Genomic DNA, 14534 nt, shown 5'->3' with positions numbered 1-14534 from the left:
AGACCGGAGAATCGGGGTAACAAGGAGGAGAGGTGTGTATTTTTTTTTTAAGAACATTGTGGTGCCTAGAATACCATATGGAGGACTATGGGGTGCATTATACTATATAGAGGTCTATGTGATGCATTATACTTTACAGAGGGCTCTGGGATGCATTATATTATACAGAGGACTATGGGGTGCATTATTCTGTATAGACTATGAGGTACATTATACTATACAGAGGACTATGGGGTACATTATACTGTATGGACTATGGGAAGCATTATGCTTTACAGAGGACTATGGGCTGCATTATGTGGTATGGACTATGAGTGCATTCTGCTGTAGGGACTATGGGGTGCTTTATACTATACAGAAGACTATGGAGTGTATTATGCTGTATGGACTATGTGGTACATTCTGTTGTAGGGACTATAGGGTGCATTATGCTGTATAGACTATGGGGTGCATTACACCTTATGGACTGGGGTTCATTATGTTGTATGGTCTATAGAGTGCATTATACTGTACAAAGGACTATGGAGTGCACTATACTGTATGAGCTATGGGGTACATTCTGCTGTAGGGACTATGGAGTGCATTCTGCTGTAGGGACTATGGGGAGCATTATACTATACAGAGGATTATGGGGTGCATTATGCTGTATGGACTATGCGGTGCATTACACCTTATGGACTAAGGAGTTCAATGCTGTTGTAGGGACACTCTGCTGTAAGGACTATGAGGTGTATTATACTGTATAGAGGACTACAGCATACATTATACTGTACAGCGGACTATGGGGTGCATTATACTATACAGACTACTACTGGGTACATTATACTGTATGGAGAACTATGGGGGGTGCATTATACTATATAGAGGACTAGGAAGTGCATTATACTGTATAGACTATGGGGTTCATTATACTTTATGGATTGTGGGGTGAATTATACTATTTGGATTATGGATATCATTATACAATACAGAGGACTATGGGGTGCATTATGCTGTATGGACTATGGGTGTATTTCACCTTATGGAATATAAGGATCATTGCTGTATGTATTATGGGGTGCATTATACTGTACAGAGGACTATGGGGTGTATTATACTTTACAGAGTAGTATGGGGTAGATTATATACTGTCACGCCGTGCTCACCTGGGGGCGGGACCTCGGTCCCGACGTCATCTCTTCCGGAGCTGCGGTCACTCCGGGGGTCCCGTAGGGTGCGCACGCGCAGCTCTCGTCCCTGGGCCTCCTCCTACATGTCACGTTTGCGCTTGCGCGCTCCTGTCAGTGCTGTATAGGGCTCGGTCCTCTCTATGGTAATGGAGGACCTGACCCGGAACCTGTAGTGGTCATGTGCTTTCTGGCTAGTTCCTGACCCGGAACCAGTAGTAGTCATGTGCTATATCAGACGACCTCCCCCTAGGGGAGGTGCCTGATTATTGCTGTGCTTCCTGGCTTGGTCTGCCGTGTCCCTGCCTGGCTGTGCGCTGTTCTCAGGTCCTCTGCCTTGCACTCTGTTGTGCCTCTTGGCACACGCTCTGAATCTGCACTCTGCTTTGTACTTGGTTGTGCCTCCTGGCACACGCTCTGACCCTGTGTTCTGTCTCGTACTCGGTTGTGCCTCCTGGCACATGCTCTGACACTGTACTCTGTCTCATACTCGGTTGTGCCTCCTGGCACACGCTCTTACCCTGTACTCTGTCTTATACTCAGTCGTGCCTCCTGGCACACACTCTGATTCCGTGCTCTGTCTTATACTCAGTTGTGCCTCCGGGCACACACTCTGATCCTGTACTCAGTCTCTTACTCTGTTACACCTCCTGGCACACCTGCTGCCTGACTCAGTGCTCTGACGTGCTCCTTGCACGCTTCCTGCTTCACTCACACCCGGACGAACGAAGTCTCTGTATACCACGTGTTCCCGTGTCCACACTTTACACGTTCCTGCAGACACTCTCACCCACTCGTGTCTCCTGTGAGCCGGCCGCCTGGTGCCAGCAGTCGTGGTGCCTCACCCCCTGGGGCTTGCCCCTGACACTCCCTGTATAGGGGGTGGTCTTCACTAGGTCAGCTCGCCCTGGGAGGGTTGGTGTCACGACCCAGAGGGTCCACTCCAGGAGTCGTCACAGTATAATCAGGCCATGGACCCCGCTGGTGCCACCACCTCCATCCAAAAGGAACTGGTGTTCCTACGGGAGAGTCAGACCAGGATTATGGTCTTTTTGAAATCCATGGAGTCTCGTTTGTCGGCCATACAATCCGTTTCTGCCCAGTCCTCGGCCCCGCACCCGATGCCGCGCCTCGGCAAACCACCCCGATATAGCGGGGACCCTAAGTTTTGTCGAGGATTTCTGAACCAATGCCGGTTACATTTTGAGCTTTTGCCGCAGCACTATCCCACTGAGCGCGCCCAAATTGCCTTTATTGTTTCACACTTAGAGGGGGAGGCATTAGCATGGGTGAACCCCCTCTGGGAGCGCAATGACCCACTCGTCTCTCGGCTTTCCACCTTTTTGGACACCTTCCGCAAGGTGTTCGACGAGCCGGGTCGGCTGGCCTCTATCACCGAGTCCCTCTTTAACCTCCATCAGGGTACGCTACCGGTAGGACAGTATGCCATCCGTTTTCGTACCTTGGCCTCCGAACTCGGTTGGAACAACGAGGCTCTCGTAGGGATCTTTTGGCGTGGCCTGTCCAGTCGGATCAAAGACGTACTGGCAGGTCGGGATACTCCCACCTCTTTAGAGGATCTGATCTCACTGGCGACACGCATCAACCTGCGGTTTCAGGAACGTGCCCGTGAATTAGCCAGAGAGAGGAGCTCCTCTCACCTCCTCCGTTCCTGCTCCAAGAAGCCGGGAAACTTCTCCGCCTAGGGTTGATAGGAGAGGCCTCCCTAGGTGTACGTGATTCCTCTCCTCCCCTGCTCGTGTCCGTATTATTGAATCTCGGTGCCAAGCGTTATTCTGAGGAGGCTTTCCTGGATTCTGGCGCGGAGGGGAATTTTATCACACTCGACGCGGTTAAAAAATACCGGATTCCTGTCAGATCCCTGGAGACTCCTCGGTCGATTGTTTCGGTCAATGGTACGTCCGTGCTGGAGTCCGTTACCCAGGCCACCGAAGAGATCGAGCTGCAGATCGGAGCCCTGCACCTGGAGAAGATCTCCTTCCTCGTCTTGTCCACCATGTCTCACGCACTTCTTCTAGGCCTCCCTTGGCTACGGACTCATGAGCCAACCCTGGACTGGCGGTCGGGCGAGATACTCCGGTGGGGACCGTTCTGTCAGGAGAAGTGCCTGTTGCCCGTCCGTCTGATGAAGTCTGCCGGTCCATCCCCGGCACCTACAGGTCTGCCGTCGGCTTACTGGTCCTTTGCAGATGTTTTCGACAAGAAGGAGGCCGAGACTCTGCCCCCCCATCGGCCATATGACTGTCCGATTGACCTCATTCCTGGTTCTACGCCACCCAGGGGTAGGATATACCCGCTATCCCCTGCTGAGACCCAAGCTATGTCTGACTATATCCAGGAGAACCTTGCTAGAGGTTTCATCCGTAAGTCCTCCTCGCCCGCGGGAGCGGGATTTTTCTTTGTAAAAAAGAAGGACGGCTCCCTCCGTCCTTGCATAGACTATCGAGGCCTGAACAATATCACGGTCAAGAACAAGTACCCATTGCCATTGATCCCGGAGCTCTTTGACCGACTTAGAGGAGCTCGAATTTTCACCAAACTGGATCTTCGTGGGGCCTACAACTTGATCCGCATTCGTTCCGGGGATGAGTGGAAGACCGCCTTTAACACCAGAGACGGTCACTACGAGTACTTGGTCATGCCCTTCGGCCTCTGCAATGCCCCAGCGGTTTTCCAGGAGTTCGTGAATGACGTCTTCCGGGATATGCTGTACTCCTGCGTGGTAGTCTATCTGGATGACATCCTCGTTTTTTCTCCAGACCTCTCCGCCCACAGAAAGAACGTGCGTCAAGTCCTCCAGCGCCTGAGGGAGAACCGCCTTTATGCCAAGCTCGAGAAATGTGCCTTCGAGCAAACGTCCCTGCCATTCTTGGGGTACATTATCTCAGAATCAGGTCTATGCATGGATCCGGCAAAAGTGTCCGCCGTCCTCGATTGGTCACAGCCCCATGGGGTGAAGGCAATCCAACGCTTCCTTGGTTTTGCGAACTACTACCGACAGTTCGTTCCTCATTTTTCCTCGTTGGTTCGCCCCATCTCGTCCCTTATCTGCAAGGGAGCTAACCCAAAGGCTTGGCCCTCTGAGGCTGAAGAGGCCTTCCAGTCGTTGAAACAAGCCTTCGCCGCTGCTCCGGCGCGTCACCGACCTGAGGTTAGTAGACCTTTCACTCTCGAGGTAGACGCATCCTCTACTGGGGCTGGCGCAGTCCTTCTGCAGAAATCCTCTTCTGGACGTTTTGTCACCTGTGGCTTCTTTTCTAAAGTATTTTCCTCCACTGAGCAGAACTACTCCATTGGCGACAAAGAGCTATTGGCCATTAAGTTGGCCTTGGAGGAGTGGAGGTACTTACTGGAGGGTGCCATACATCCATTCAAGATCTTCACAGACCATAAGAACCTGGCGTACATCCAGTCCGCACAGAGGCTCAATCCTCGGCAAGCCAGGTGGTCCCTATTCTTCGCCCGCTTTGACTTTGAGCTACATTTTCGGCCCGGCGATAAGAAAGTTAGAGCGGATGCGTTGTCAAGATCATTCCTGTCGTCTGATGCAGAGGAAGAACCCTCTCATATCATTGATTTATCCAAAGTAATTACTGTGGCTCCTGTCAAGTTAACCACGTTACCTCCGGGAAGAACCTTTGTGGCTGAGAATAACCGAAAACGAGTGCTAAATTGGGGACATTCGTCCAAGATTGCCGGCCACGTTGGTGTCAAAAAGACTTTGGACTTAATCTCTCGCCATTATTGGTGGCCTTCACTCTCCCAGGATGTTAAAGACTTTGTAGCATCTTGCCCGTCCTGTGCCCAGAACAAGATACCCAGACAACCACCCTCCGGTCTTCTGTTCCCGCTTCCCATTCCGTCGGCTCCATGGCAGCACATAGCCATGGATTTCATTACTGATCTGCCTTGTTCTTCCGGTTGTACTGTGGTCTTGGTGGTTGTAGACCGATTTTCAAAGATGGCTCACTTCATTCCTCTTCCCGGACTACCCTCTGCTCCTGACTTGGCGAAGATCTTCATTTCCCATATCTTCAGGATTCACGGCTTCCCCCAGCACATCGTGTCGGATAGAGGGGTCCAATTCACCTCCCGGTTCTGGAGAGCTCTATGCGGACTCATGAAAGTGTCATTGGATTTCTCTTCCGCCTATCACCCCCAAACCAATGGGCAGGTGGAACGTACCAACCAGATCCTTACATCCTATCTCCGGCATTTTTCTAATGCTCATCAGAATGACTGGGTCGGTCTACTTCCTTGGGCTGAGTTCGCCTACAATAATCACTCCAGTGAATCGTCTACCAAGTCTCCTTTCTTCATCGTCTTTGGACAGCATCTCAATGTGCCTCTACCGGTACTTCCTGTCTCGGGGGTACCTGCTGTCGATTCTCAGTCTGTGGAGTTCTCCAGGGTATGGCAGGAGACCAAAACCGCTCTCGAGAAAGCACGGGACAGAATGAAATTACACGCTGACAAGAGGCGCCTGGACGTTCCTCCATTTCTCCCTGGTGACAAGGTGTGGCTCTCCACCAAATACGTCCGCCTTAAGGTACCATCTTACAAACTGGGTCCCCGTTACATTGGTCCTTTTGAGGTCCTCAGGCGGATTAATGATGTTGCTTACAAATTGAAGCTGCCTCCTTCACTCCGTATTCCCAATTCCTTCCATGTGTCTCTCCTAAAACCTGTGGTTCTTAACCGATTTCATCCTTCTCCAGGCCACACACCCCAGCCTGTTGGCTTGGGGGACGAGTTTGAGGTGAATGACATTTTGGCCATGAAGAAGGTAAGAGGGAGAACCATGTTCCTGGTCGATTGGAAGGGTTTTGGCCCCGAGGAGAGGTCATGGGAACCCAGGGAGAATATCCACGCACCCCAGATTTTGTCTAAGTTCCTCTCCAGTTTTAGAAAGAGGGGGCGTAAAGGGGGGGTACTGTCACGCCGTGCTCACCTGGGGGCGGGACCTCGGTCCCGACGTCATCTCTTCCGGAGCTGCGGTCACTCCGGGGGTCCCGTAGGGTGCGCACGCGCAGCTCTCGTCCCTGGGCCTCCTCCTACATGTCACGTTTGCACTTGCGCGCTCCTGTCAGTGCTGTATAGGGCTCGGTCCTCTCTATGGTAATGGAGGACCTGACCCGGAACCTGTAGTGGTCATGTGCTTTCTGGCTAGTTCCTGACCCGGAACCAGTAGTAGTCATGTGCTATATCAGACGACCTCCCCCTAGGGGAGGTGCCTGATTATTGCTGTGCTTCCTGGCTTGGTCTGCCGTGTCCCTGCCTGGCTGTGAGCTGTTCTCAGGTCCTCTGCCTTGCACTCTGTTGTGCCTCTTGGCACACGCTCTGAATCTGCACTCTGCTTTGTACTTGGTTGTGCCTCCTGGCACACGCTCTGACCCTGTGTTCTGTCTCGTACTCGGTTGTGCCTCCTGGCACATGCTCTGACACTGTACTCTGTCTCATACTCGGTTGTGCCTCCTGGCACACGCTCTTACCCTGTACTCTGTCTTATACTCAGTCGTGCCTCCTGGCACACACTCTGATTCCATGCTCTGTCTTATACTCAGTTGTGCCTCCGGGCACACACTCTGATCCTGTACTCAGTCTCTTACTCTGTTACACCTCCTGGCACACCTGCTGCCTGACTCAGTGCTCTGACGTGCTCCTTGCACGCTTCCTGCTTCACTCACACCCGGACGAACGAAGTCTCTGTATACCACGTGTTCCCGTGTCCACACTTTACACGTTCCTGCAGACACTCTCACCCACTCGTGTCTCCTGTGAGCCGGCCGCCTGGTGCCAGCAGTCGTGGTGCCTCACCCCCTGGGGCTTGCCCCTGACACTCCCTGTATAGGGGGTGGTCTTCACTAGGTCAGCTCGCCCTGGGAGGGTTGGTGTCACGACCCAGAGGGTCCACTCCAGGAGTCGTCACATATACTATATAGAGGACTATGGGGTGTATTATACTGTATAGACTATGGGGTCCATTATACTGTTTGGAATATAGGGTGCATTATACTATACAGAGGACTATGGAGTGAATTAAATTATACAAAGGACCATGGGGTGCAGATGCTGTATGAACTATGGGGTGCATTAAACTATACAGAATACTATGAGGTGCATAAAACTGTATGGACTATGAGGTGCATTATAATGTATGAACTATGGGGTGCATTAGACTATGGACTACGGGGTGCATTATACTGTATAAACTGTGGGGTACATTATACTATACAGAAGACGATGGGCTGTGCACTATATTGTATGGACTATAGGGTGCATTATACTATACCGTACAGATGACTATGGGGTGCATTATACTATATGTAGGACTATGAGGAGCATTATACTAAATGTAAAGCAATTATACAGTGTGAAGGTTTGTGTGGGGTCCCTCATACTGTGTGTAGGACTGTATGGGGTCATAGTTGGGGGATCATACTGTGTTGAGGTCACCATATTTTGCTGGGGCAGTTGAGGGGTGGAGTACCGTAGGTTTATCATACTGTGCGTGTGGAGAGTACTGTGGAGGAATTCACTGTGGGGGTATCTTACAGTATTTGTGGGCACTTTTGTTGACATCATACTTTATGAATACAATTAAAGGGGGGATCTAGGGCTCCAGTGGAAAGTAAATTAGAGGGCACACAGTACCACACAGTAGGTACAGTAATGGGGCACGTGGCAGCAGCGGCGCAGCATTGGGGTGTCAGCAGGGTAAGGAGTTTGTGCAGGTTTGTGCAGAGTTTGTGCATCTTTGCAGCCGAGTCCGGGCTTGAGAAGTTGTTATGTTGGTTTTTGCCAGCTGAAAAAAATGAGAAAAAGTGAATAACTCCAGTAGAAAGAATGTCACCTGTAAGTCACTAACTGTTACTGTACTGTAATCTCTTATATGTTCTGCAGCACTTATAATGCCTGTATGGCAATAATATCACTGTTGGTCTTTGTATGTAGATTTTTTTTTTTTAGTAACAGCTCTGTCATCTGCTGTAGTTCTCCTACATCCACTATTAGGGTGTGCCACCATAGTTGTAATCAGTGTTACATGGTTAGGGGCCCGCTCAGAAGCTTTGCCTCCCCCTGAACTAAACCGCTAGCTATGCCTCTGTAATGGATTTTTCTCGTACACAAAAAATGGACCGATTTTCATCATAATTTGGAATCACATTTTCATCAGTTTGGCCAGATGTCAGCTTTTACCATTAGAGTCTCATCAGTTTTTCTCAATTACAACAAAAATAACTGATGGAGGTTTCTCAAACTATTCATAATAAAGAGTCGAAAAATGGACAGCACACAGATGGCATATGTATGGCATTGAAGTGTTGTCCAATTTTTTCATGACCTCTGGAAAAAAAATCCCTAGGACAACATCTACGAGGAGTTTGTGTGCTTTCCTCATGTTCGCGTGGATTTCCTCCGGTTTCTTCCTGTACTTTAAAGACATACGTATAAGGAAATCAGATTATGAACCCTTATGGTGACATTGGTGATAATAAAGCATCCATAAGTGCTGTGATATTAATGGAGCTATAAAATCAAGTAAAGGCATAAATAAAATCGTACATGTTTGAAAAGCACAGGTAGAACTCGTATGCAAAACACTAATGTCCAAATGAGCCTATAGGCTTATGGACTGCCCAACTACAGCTGTTGAATGACCGCCGATCAGCTAAATGCAAGCCAATTGGCATTGATTTAAAAGTTTGTATAACCAATTTCTGACATCGGGCGAAATATTTCCCAATGTCGGACACCCTCCCTTTGATGTGGGCTGCAGCGCTGAGCCCACATCTTTTCCAGGACGTCAGCTGTTTTGAACAGCTGACATGTGCCTCTAACAAATGCGGGTGGAATCGCGATCCACCCACGGCTGTTAACTAGTTAAATGCCGCTGTCAAACTCTGACAGCGGCATTTATCACGTACTTTCGCCAAGTGCGACACATTTGTCACCAGCAGACCTCTATGGTTGTCACTGCCGGATTGCTATAAGCCCCATCCAGTTGTTGGCACTCATAATAAGTGAGCATTTCTACTACATACAGGCAATCTGATCATCGCAATGCATACTGCGCACGCGCGAGAGGCAATTTGAATGCACTCGTGTGGGACTTGTACGCGGACAATGCTATTCACAGAATGGAATGCGTACAGCACGCCGATTTGGGGTGGAGAGAGAGACCAGAACCAACGCCCAATGGGACCGGACTAAGGATATTAACATACCACGCGGGGGCAATATAAAAGGTTTTTATAAGGGGATTCATGGGGAGTCAGGGGGTTTCACAAGTAGTTGGGGAATGTATACCTCACAGATTATATTTTTAGTTGATAGGCCAAACACTGGTGACAGATTCCCTTTAAATTCCAATGAAGGTAAAAATTGAGATAACATTTTACAGAAAGAAAAAGTTTGCTGAAGAAAAGAATATAGTTGATATATTACCATTATATTGTTTTTAATGACAAAATTATTAGTTATTAGCATTCATATTCATATTTGTATTCTGCTTTTTCATTCTCTAGATTAAATGTAAAAGGATATGCTGGTACAGGAGGGAGGACAAGCAGTTTTGCTCCGACAGGGACCAACTTTAGCACTAAAGATGTAGATAATGATAACTGCAGCTGCAAATGTGCTCAGTATGCAGCCGGAGGTAAATCTGTTTATCTGAATCTGATAAAATAATTAGATGATGGCATGTTTCATTACACACCTTCTACAGTGCCTTGCGAAAGTATTCGGCCCCCTGGAACTTTTCAACCTTTTCCCACATATCATGCTTCAAACATAAAGATACCAAATGTAAATTTTTGATGAAGAATCAACAACAAGTGGGACACAATTGTGAAGTTGAATTAAATTTATTGGTTATTTTAAATTTTTGTGGAAGTTCAAAACCTGAAAAGTGGGGCGTGCAATATTATTCGGCCCCTTTAACTTAATACTTTTTAGCGCCACCTTTTGCTGTGATTACAGCTGCAAGTCGTTTTGGGGTATGTCTCTATCAGTTTTGTACATCGAGAGACTGAAATTCTTGCCCATTCTTCCTTGGCAAACAGCTCGAGGTCAGTGTGGTTTGATGGAGATCGTTTGTGAATAGCAGTTTTCAGCTCTTTCCACAGTTTCTCGATTGGATTCAGGCCTGGACTTTGACTTGGCCATTCTAGCACCTGGATACGTTTATTTGTGAACCATTCAATTGTAGATTTTGCTTTATGTTTGGGATCATTGTCTTGTTGGAAGACAAATCTCCGTCCCAGTCTCAGGTCTTTTGCAGACTCCATCAGGTTTTCTTCAAAAATGGTCCTGTATTTGGCTCCATCCATCTTCCCATCAATTTTAACCATCTACCCTGTCCCAGCTGAAGAAAAGCAGGCCCAAACCATGATGCTGCCACTACCATGTTTGACAGTGGGGAAGGTGTGTTCAGGGTGATGAGCTGTGTTGCCTTTACGCCAAAGATATCGTTTGGCATTGTTGCCAAAACTTTCGATTTTGGTTTCATCTGACCAGAGCACCTTCTTCCATATGTTTGGTGTGTCTCCCAGGTGGCTTGTTGCAAACTTTAAACAACACTTTTTATGGATATCTTTGAGAAATGGCTTTCTTCTTGCCTCTCTTCCATAAAGGCCAGATGTGTGCAGTGTACGACTGATTGTTGTCCTATGGACAGACTGTCCCATCTCAGCTATAGATCTCTGCAGTTCATCCAGAGTGATCATGGGCCTCATTGGCTGCATCTCTGATGAGTCTTCTCCTTGTTTGAGATGAAAGTTTAGAGGAACAGCCGGGTCTTGGTAGATTTGCAGTGGTATGATACTCCTTCCATTTCAATATGATCACTTGCACAGTGCTCCTTGGGATGTTTAAAGTTTTGGAAATCATTTTGTATCCAAATCCGGCTTTAAACTTCTCCACAACAGTATCACGGACCTGCCTGTTGTGTTCCTTGGTCTTCATGATGCTCTCTCTGCTTCAAACAGAACCCTGAGACTATCACAGAGCAGGTGCATTTATACGGAGACTTGATTACACACAGGTGGATTATATTTTTCATCATTAGTCATTTAGGACAACATTGGATCATTCAGAGATCCACAGCGAACTTCAGGAGTGAGTTTACTGCACTGAAAGTAAAGGGGCCGAATAATATTGCACGCCCCACTTTTCAGTTTTTGCATTTTCACAAAAATTTAAAATAACCAATAAATTTTGTTCAACTTCACAATTGTTTTCCACTTGTTGTTGATTCTTCACCAAAACTTTACATTTGGTATCTTTTTGTTTGAAGCATGATATGTGGGAAAAGGTTGAAAAGTTCCAGGGGGCCGAATACTTTTGCAAGGCACTGTATATGTACAGAAAGGGTCCATACACTTCTATGGGCACCATATTATGGCTCTAACTTGGAGGTTGCATAGTGCCATAATACAGCCTTGTAGGACATCCCTTAGAATGCATCTACTCTATAAAACATTCTAACTACAATTATCTAGTTTTAGTTATTGAAAATGTCTATTATAGTTCAAGATCCAATGATTTTATCACATCATTCTGATAATAAAATGCAATGATGAGCATAATTAACATTTTGTATCTATATACACAGATTACTACACCCTAATTGTGCAGTAAACAATTTGCACAAAGTTATATTTTTATATCATTTTTATGTTACTTCTCCTAAAGAAGACTTATTTTTTTCTAGGTTGGTGGTTTGATGCCTGTGGCCCATCCAACTTAAATGGCATTTACTACAAAAGTGAATCTAATTCCCCTAAGTACAATAGTATCAAATGGCATTATTGGAAGGGACCTAGCCATGGTCTGAAGTCTGTCTCCATGATGATCCGTCCTACAGACTACTGAACAGTTTTTTTTTACTTTCAGCTATAGAGTGTTGCTAATACTTTTATCTTTCTTTTGGAAATTGAAAAGGACCCTAAAATGGTTTGTGACAGTAATGGTCATGTATTCATGATTATACCCTTTAGACTGACCCGTGTCTCTGTATCATCAGTCAGAAATTTAGAACAGCAAAAAGTGGAAACTTGTCCATGGAAATGACTGGACTGCGCATTTTAGATTTTGCACTGTGTTGAGACAAGTGTATTCTCAGCATGATGGGCCACTATGATGTCGTAAAGCACACAATAAGCTGCAATATTCCCTAATCTCCGCTCACAAGAGAGGTTGGAAATACAAATGATGCCTCTTCAGGATGATATACCACTTTCAGTTCATAACTCATTTATATCAACTTCTGTTGCTTGTATGTGGAGGTAAACATCACGCCGGTCACCCAGACATTTATATCTGGTATTCAAAACCACTTTATAAAATGTTTTACATCTGTGATCCAACATAATGTAAATATACAGTATGTAAAGTGTGCTCGTCAGAGATATGGGATTGTCTACCAGAGAATCAAGAGCCTAGAAAGTGGTAATATCACACTTAGTCACGTACTTCTCAATCTGCTCATACTTATGCGTGAGCGTGCTGAAATCTGGTGCTCTGGGCAATGTCACGTCCCTTGGGTCTGCATGAGCTGGAATTCTCTCCGAGTCATACCTGATACTCTCGAAAATGGATCTTTTGGAACCCCAATGCAGACTATGAAAGATAAAACTCTGAAAGGGTCGGTATTCCAAAGATAATAATTTATGGGAGTGAAGATTTTGTGGATGGGAACAGAAGAAGATTAATCACCGAGAAAAGAAGACCGTGTTATGGTCACATTTCCCTCCTCTAAAAGACCATTTTACCTTACATTGTTGAAATCATGTTCATGTGAAGTGACAACTTCATTCTGTATCCATATGCATAGCTAATAGAAATATAAAACTGCATGGATCCTAAAAAGAGACTTCTAATTAGAACGACCAACATTTAGCTAGAATTCTCACTTAGCATTTCAGGTCCGACTGAAATACTTATTATGGCTGAAGAAGTCACATTAATTGTAAGCTAATGTATGAATTCATGCCAGTAAAGACTAAAATGTTTGTGGATGTTTATTAGCTGGCCCTAGAATCCTTTTCTTACAATTTCATCTGTGCTCAGAATATCTTGTGTTGTGTCTATTATGTCTTCAGTCCAAGTATTCTGTTGAATTATGTTGTATTACGGTAATTATTGTGCTATAAAAAATATGCAAACACACCAGGATTTGCTATTTAGTTGCACACATTATCTCGCTGCAAATAGAAACAGCAAAAATTACTGTCATTATTCACTATAATGGGAAAACGAGTAGTTGCAAAAAATACAACAGAGTCCAAAAAAACTATTAGTGAACATCCTGATCAATAGAAAGTATGCTTTTTCTCCAGTTTTTCAAGATCCTATCAATCTAAAATGACCTAATAGGATATTACAATATACTATAGGGTTTATCATAAAATCTATATGGAGAGCTGTGTCCCATATGACATCTGTAGTATATATTATTGGACTGCAGTATTCTTCCAATACTTAATTAAAGTTGTTACCTTGGGTACCTGCGTCTTTGGGTTTCTTTGGCTATGGGGCTAAGAACTTACCAGAAGGTAGTTGCTAACTACTGCCTGTTCTGCCCTACACCGATGTGTTCCGTCTCAGGCAGCGATGTTCCGGCTTCATTTGACCTCATACCAACAGAGCAGCTCTTTCACTTCCAGTCAGCTCTGTCGACGGACCGTCACTGCCGATGTCAGGCTGATTGACAGCCAGCTCCCCACAGTTAGGCAGAAAGTGGCAATTTTGGCATGTTTTTCACCATTTACAGGAAAAATACTGTAACATTTTATGAATTTTCACTTTTACAGATGAAGCAATACCATATTAGTTTATTTGTTTAGGTTTCATTAACATTTGATAAACATTTATATTATGTGTTATTTGAGTTTTTTTTCAAATTCAAACTTTATTAAGAATTTTGTAATTAACAAACGAGAATAACAGAAACAAATACAATCAAATAAGTTCAAGGCCCTTAGAAAGGTTGTTGACCTGACAAGGTCTTCATTATACAATTCAAGCATATAAACATCCTCATAACTCAGTCCATAAGGTTATATTACAACAAAATATGTATCTAACATAGGGGAATCACAATTAGGACTGAAAGAGGAGGCCCTGTAGAATTATCAACCTCGCATTAGGAGAATTAGAGGCCTACAGAAAGTAGAAATGAACGGAAAAAGGAATGAGGAAAACAGACCAGGTAAGAGAAAAAAATAGACAGGCCGCTGGGTTAGGCGAGTTCAGAAGCGGCTATGAAATCTGATGCAAAATTGTGAAGAAAACAAGGTGTAAATGGTTTATATAGAAGGCTTATTAACTCGGATGGTCCTGTAA

The 14534-nt window shown here is 45.7% G+C and overlaps 1 protein-coding gene across 1 annotated transcript in view; it reads left to right on the top strand.

The window, feature by feature from the left end:
• LOC141075680 (angiopoietin-2-like) overlaps positions 1 to 13693 on the top strand; it is a 152608-nt gene extending 138915 nt beyond the window's left edge. The window contains exons 8-9 of the mRNA XM_073562789.1: positions 9716 to 9846; positions 11902 to 13693. Of these exons, the coding sequence (XP_073418890.1) occupies positions 9716 to 9846; positions 11902 to 12062 (292 nt within the window). The 3' untranslated portion in view covers positions 12063 to 13693. The remainder of the gene's footprint in view (positions 1 to 9715; positions 9847 to 11901) is intronic.
• Positions 13694 to 14534: the final 841 nt, after the last annotated feature.

Source organism: Dendrobates tinctorius, unplaced genomic scaffold (genome assembly GCF_039654945.1).
Source record: "Dendrobates tinctorius isolate UK_male_01 unplaced genomic scaffold, ASM3965494v1 ptg000015l, whole genome shotgun sequence".
NCBI classification, from domain to species: domain Eukaryota; kingdom Metazoa; phylum Chordata; class Amphibia; order Anura; family Dendrobatidae; genus Dendrobates; species Dendrobates tinctorius.
This window is presented reverse-complemented; position numbering and strand designations above follow the sequence as displayed.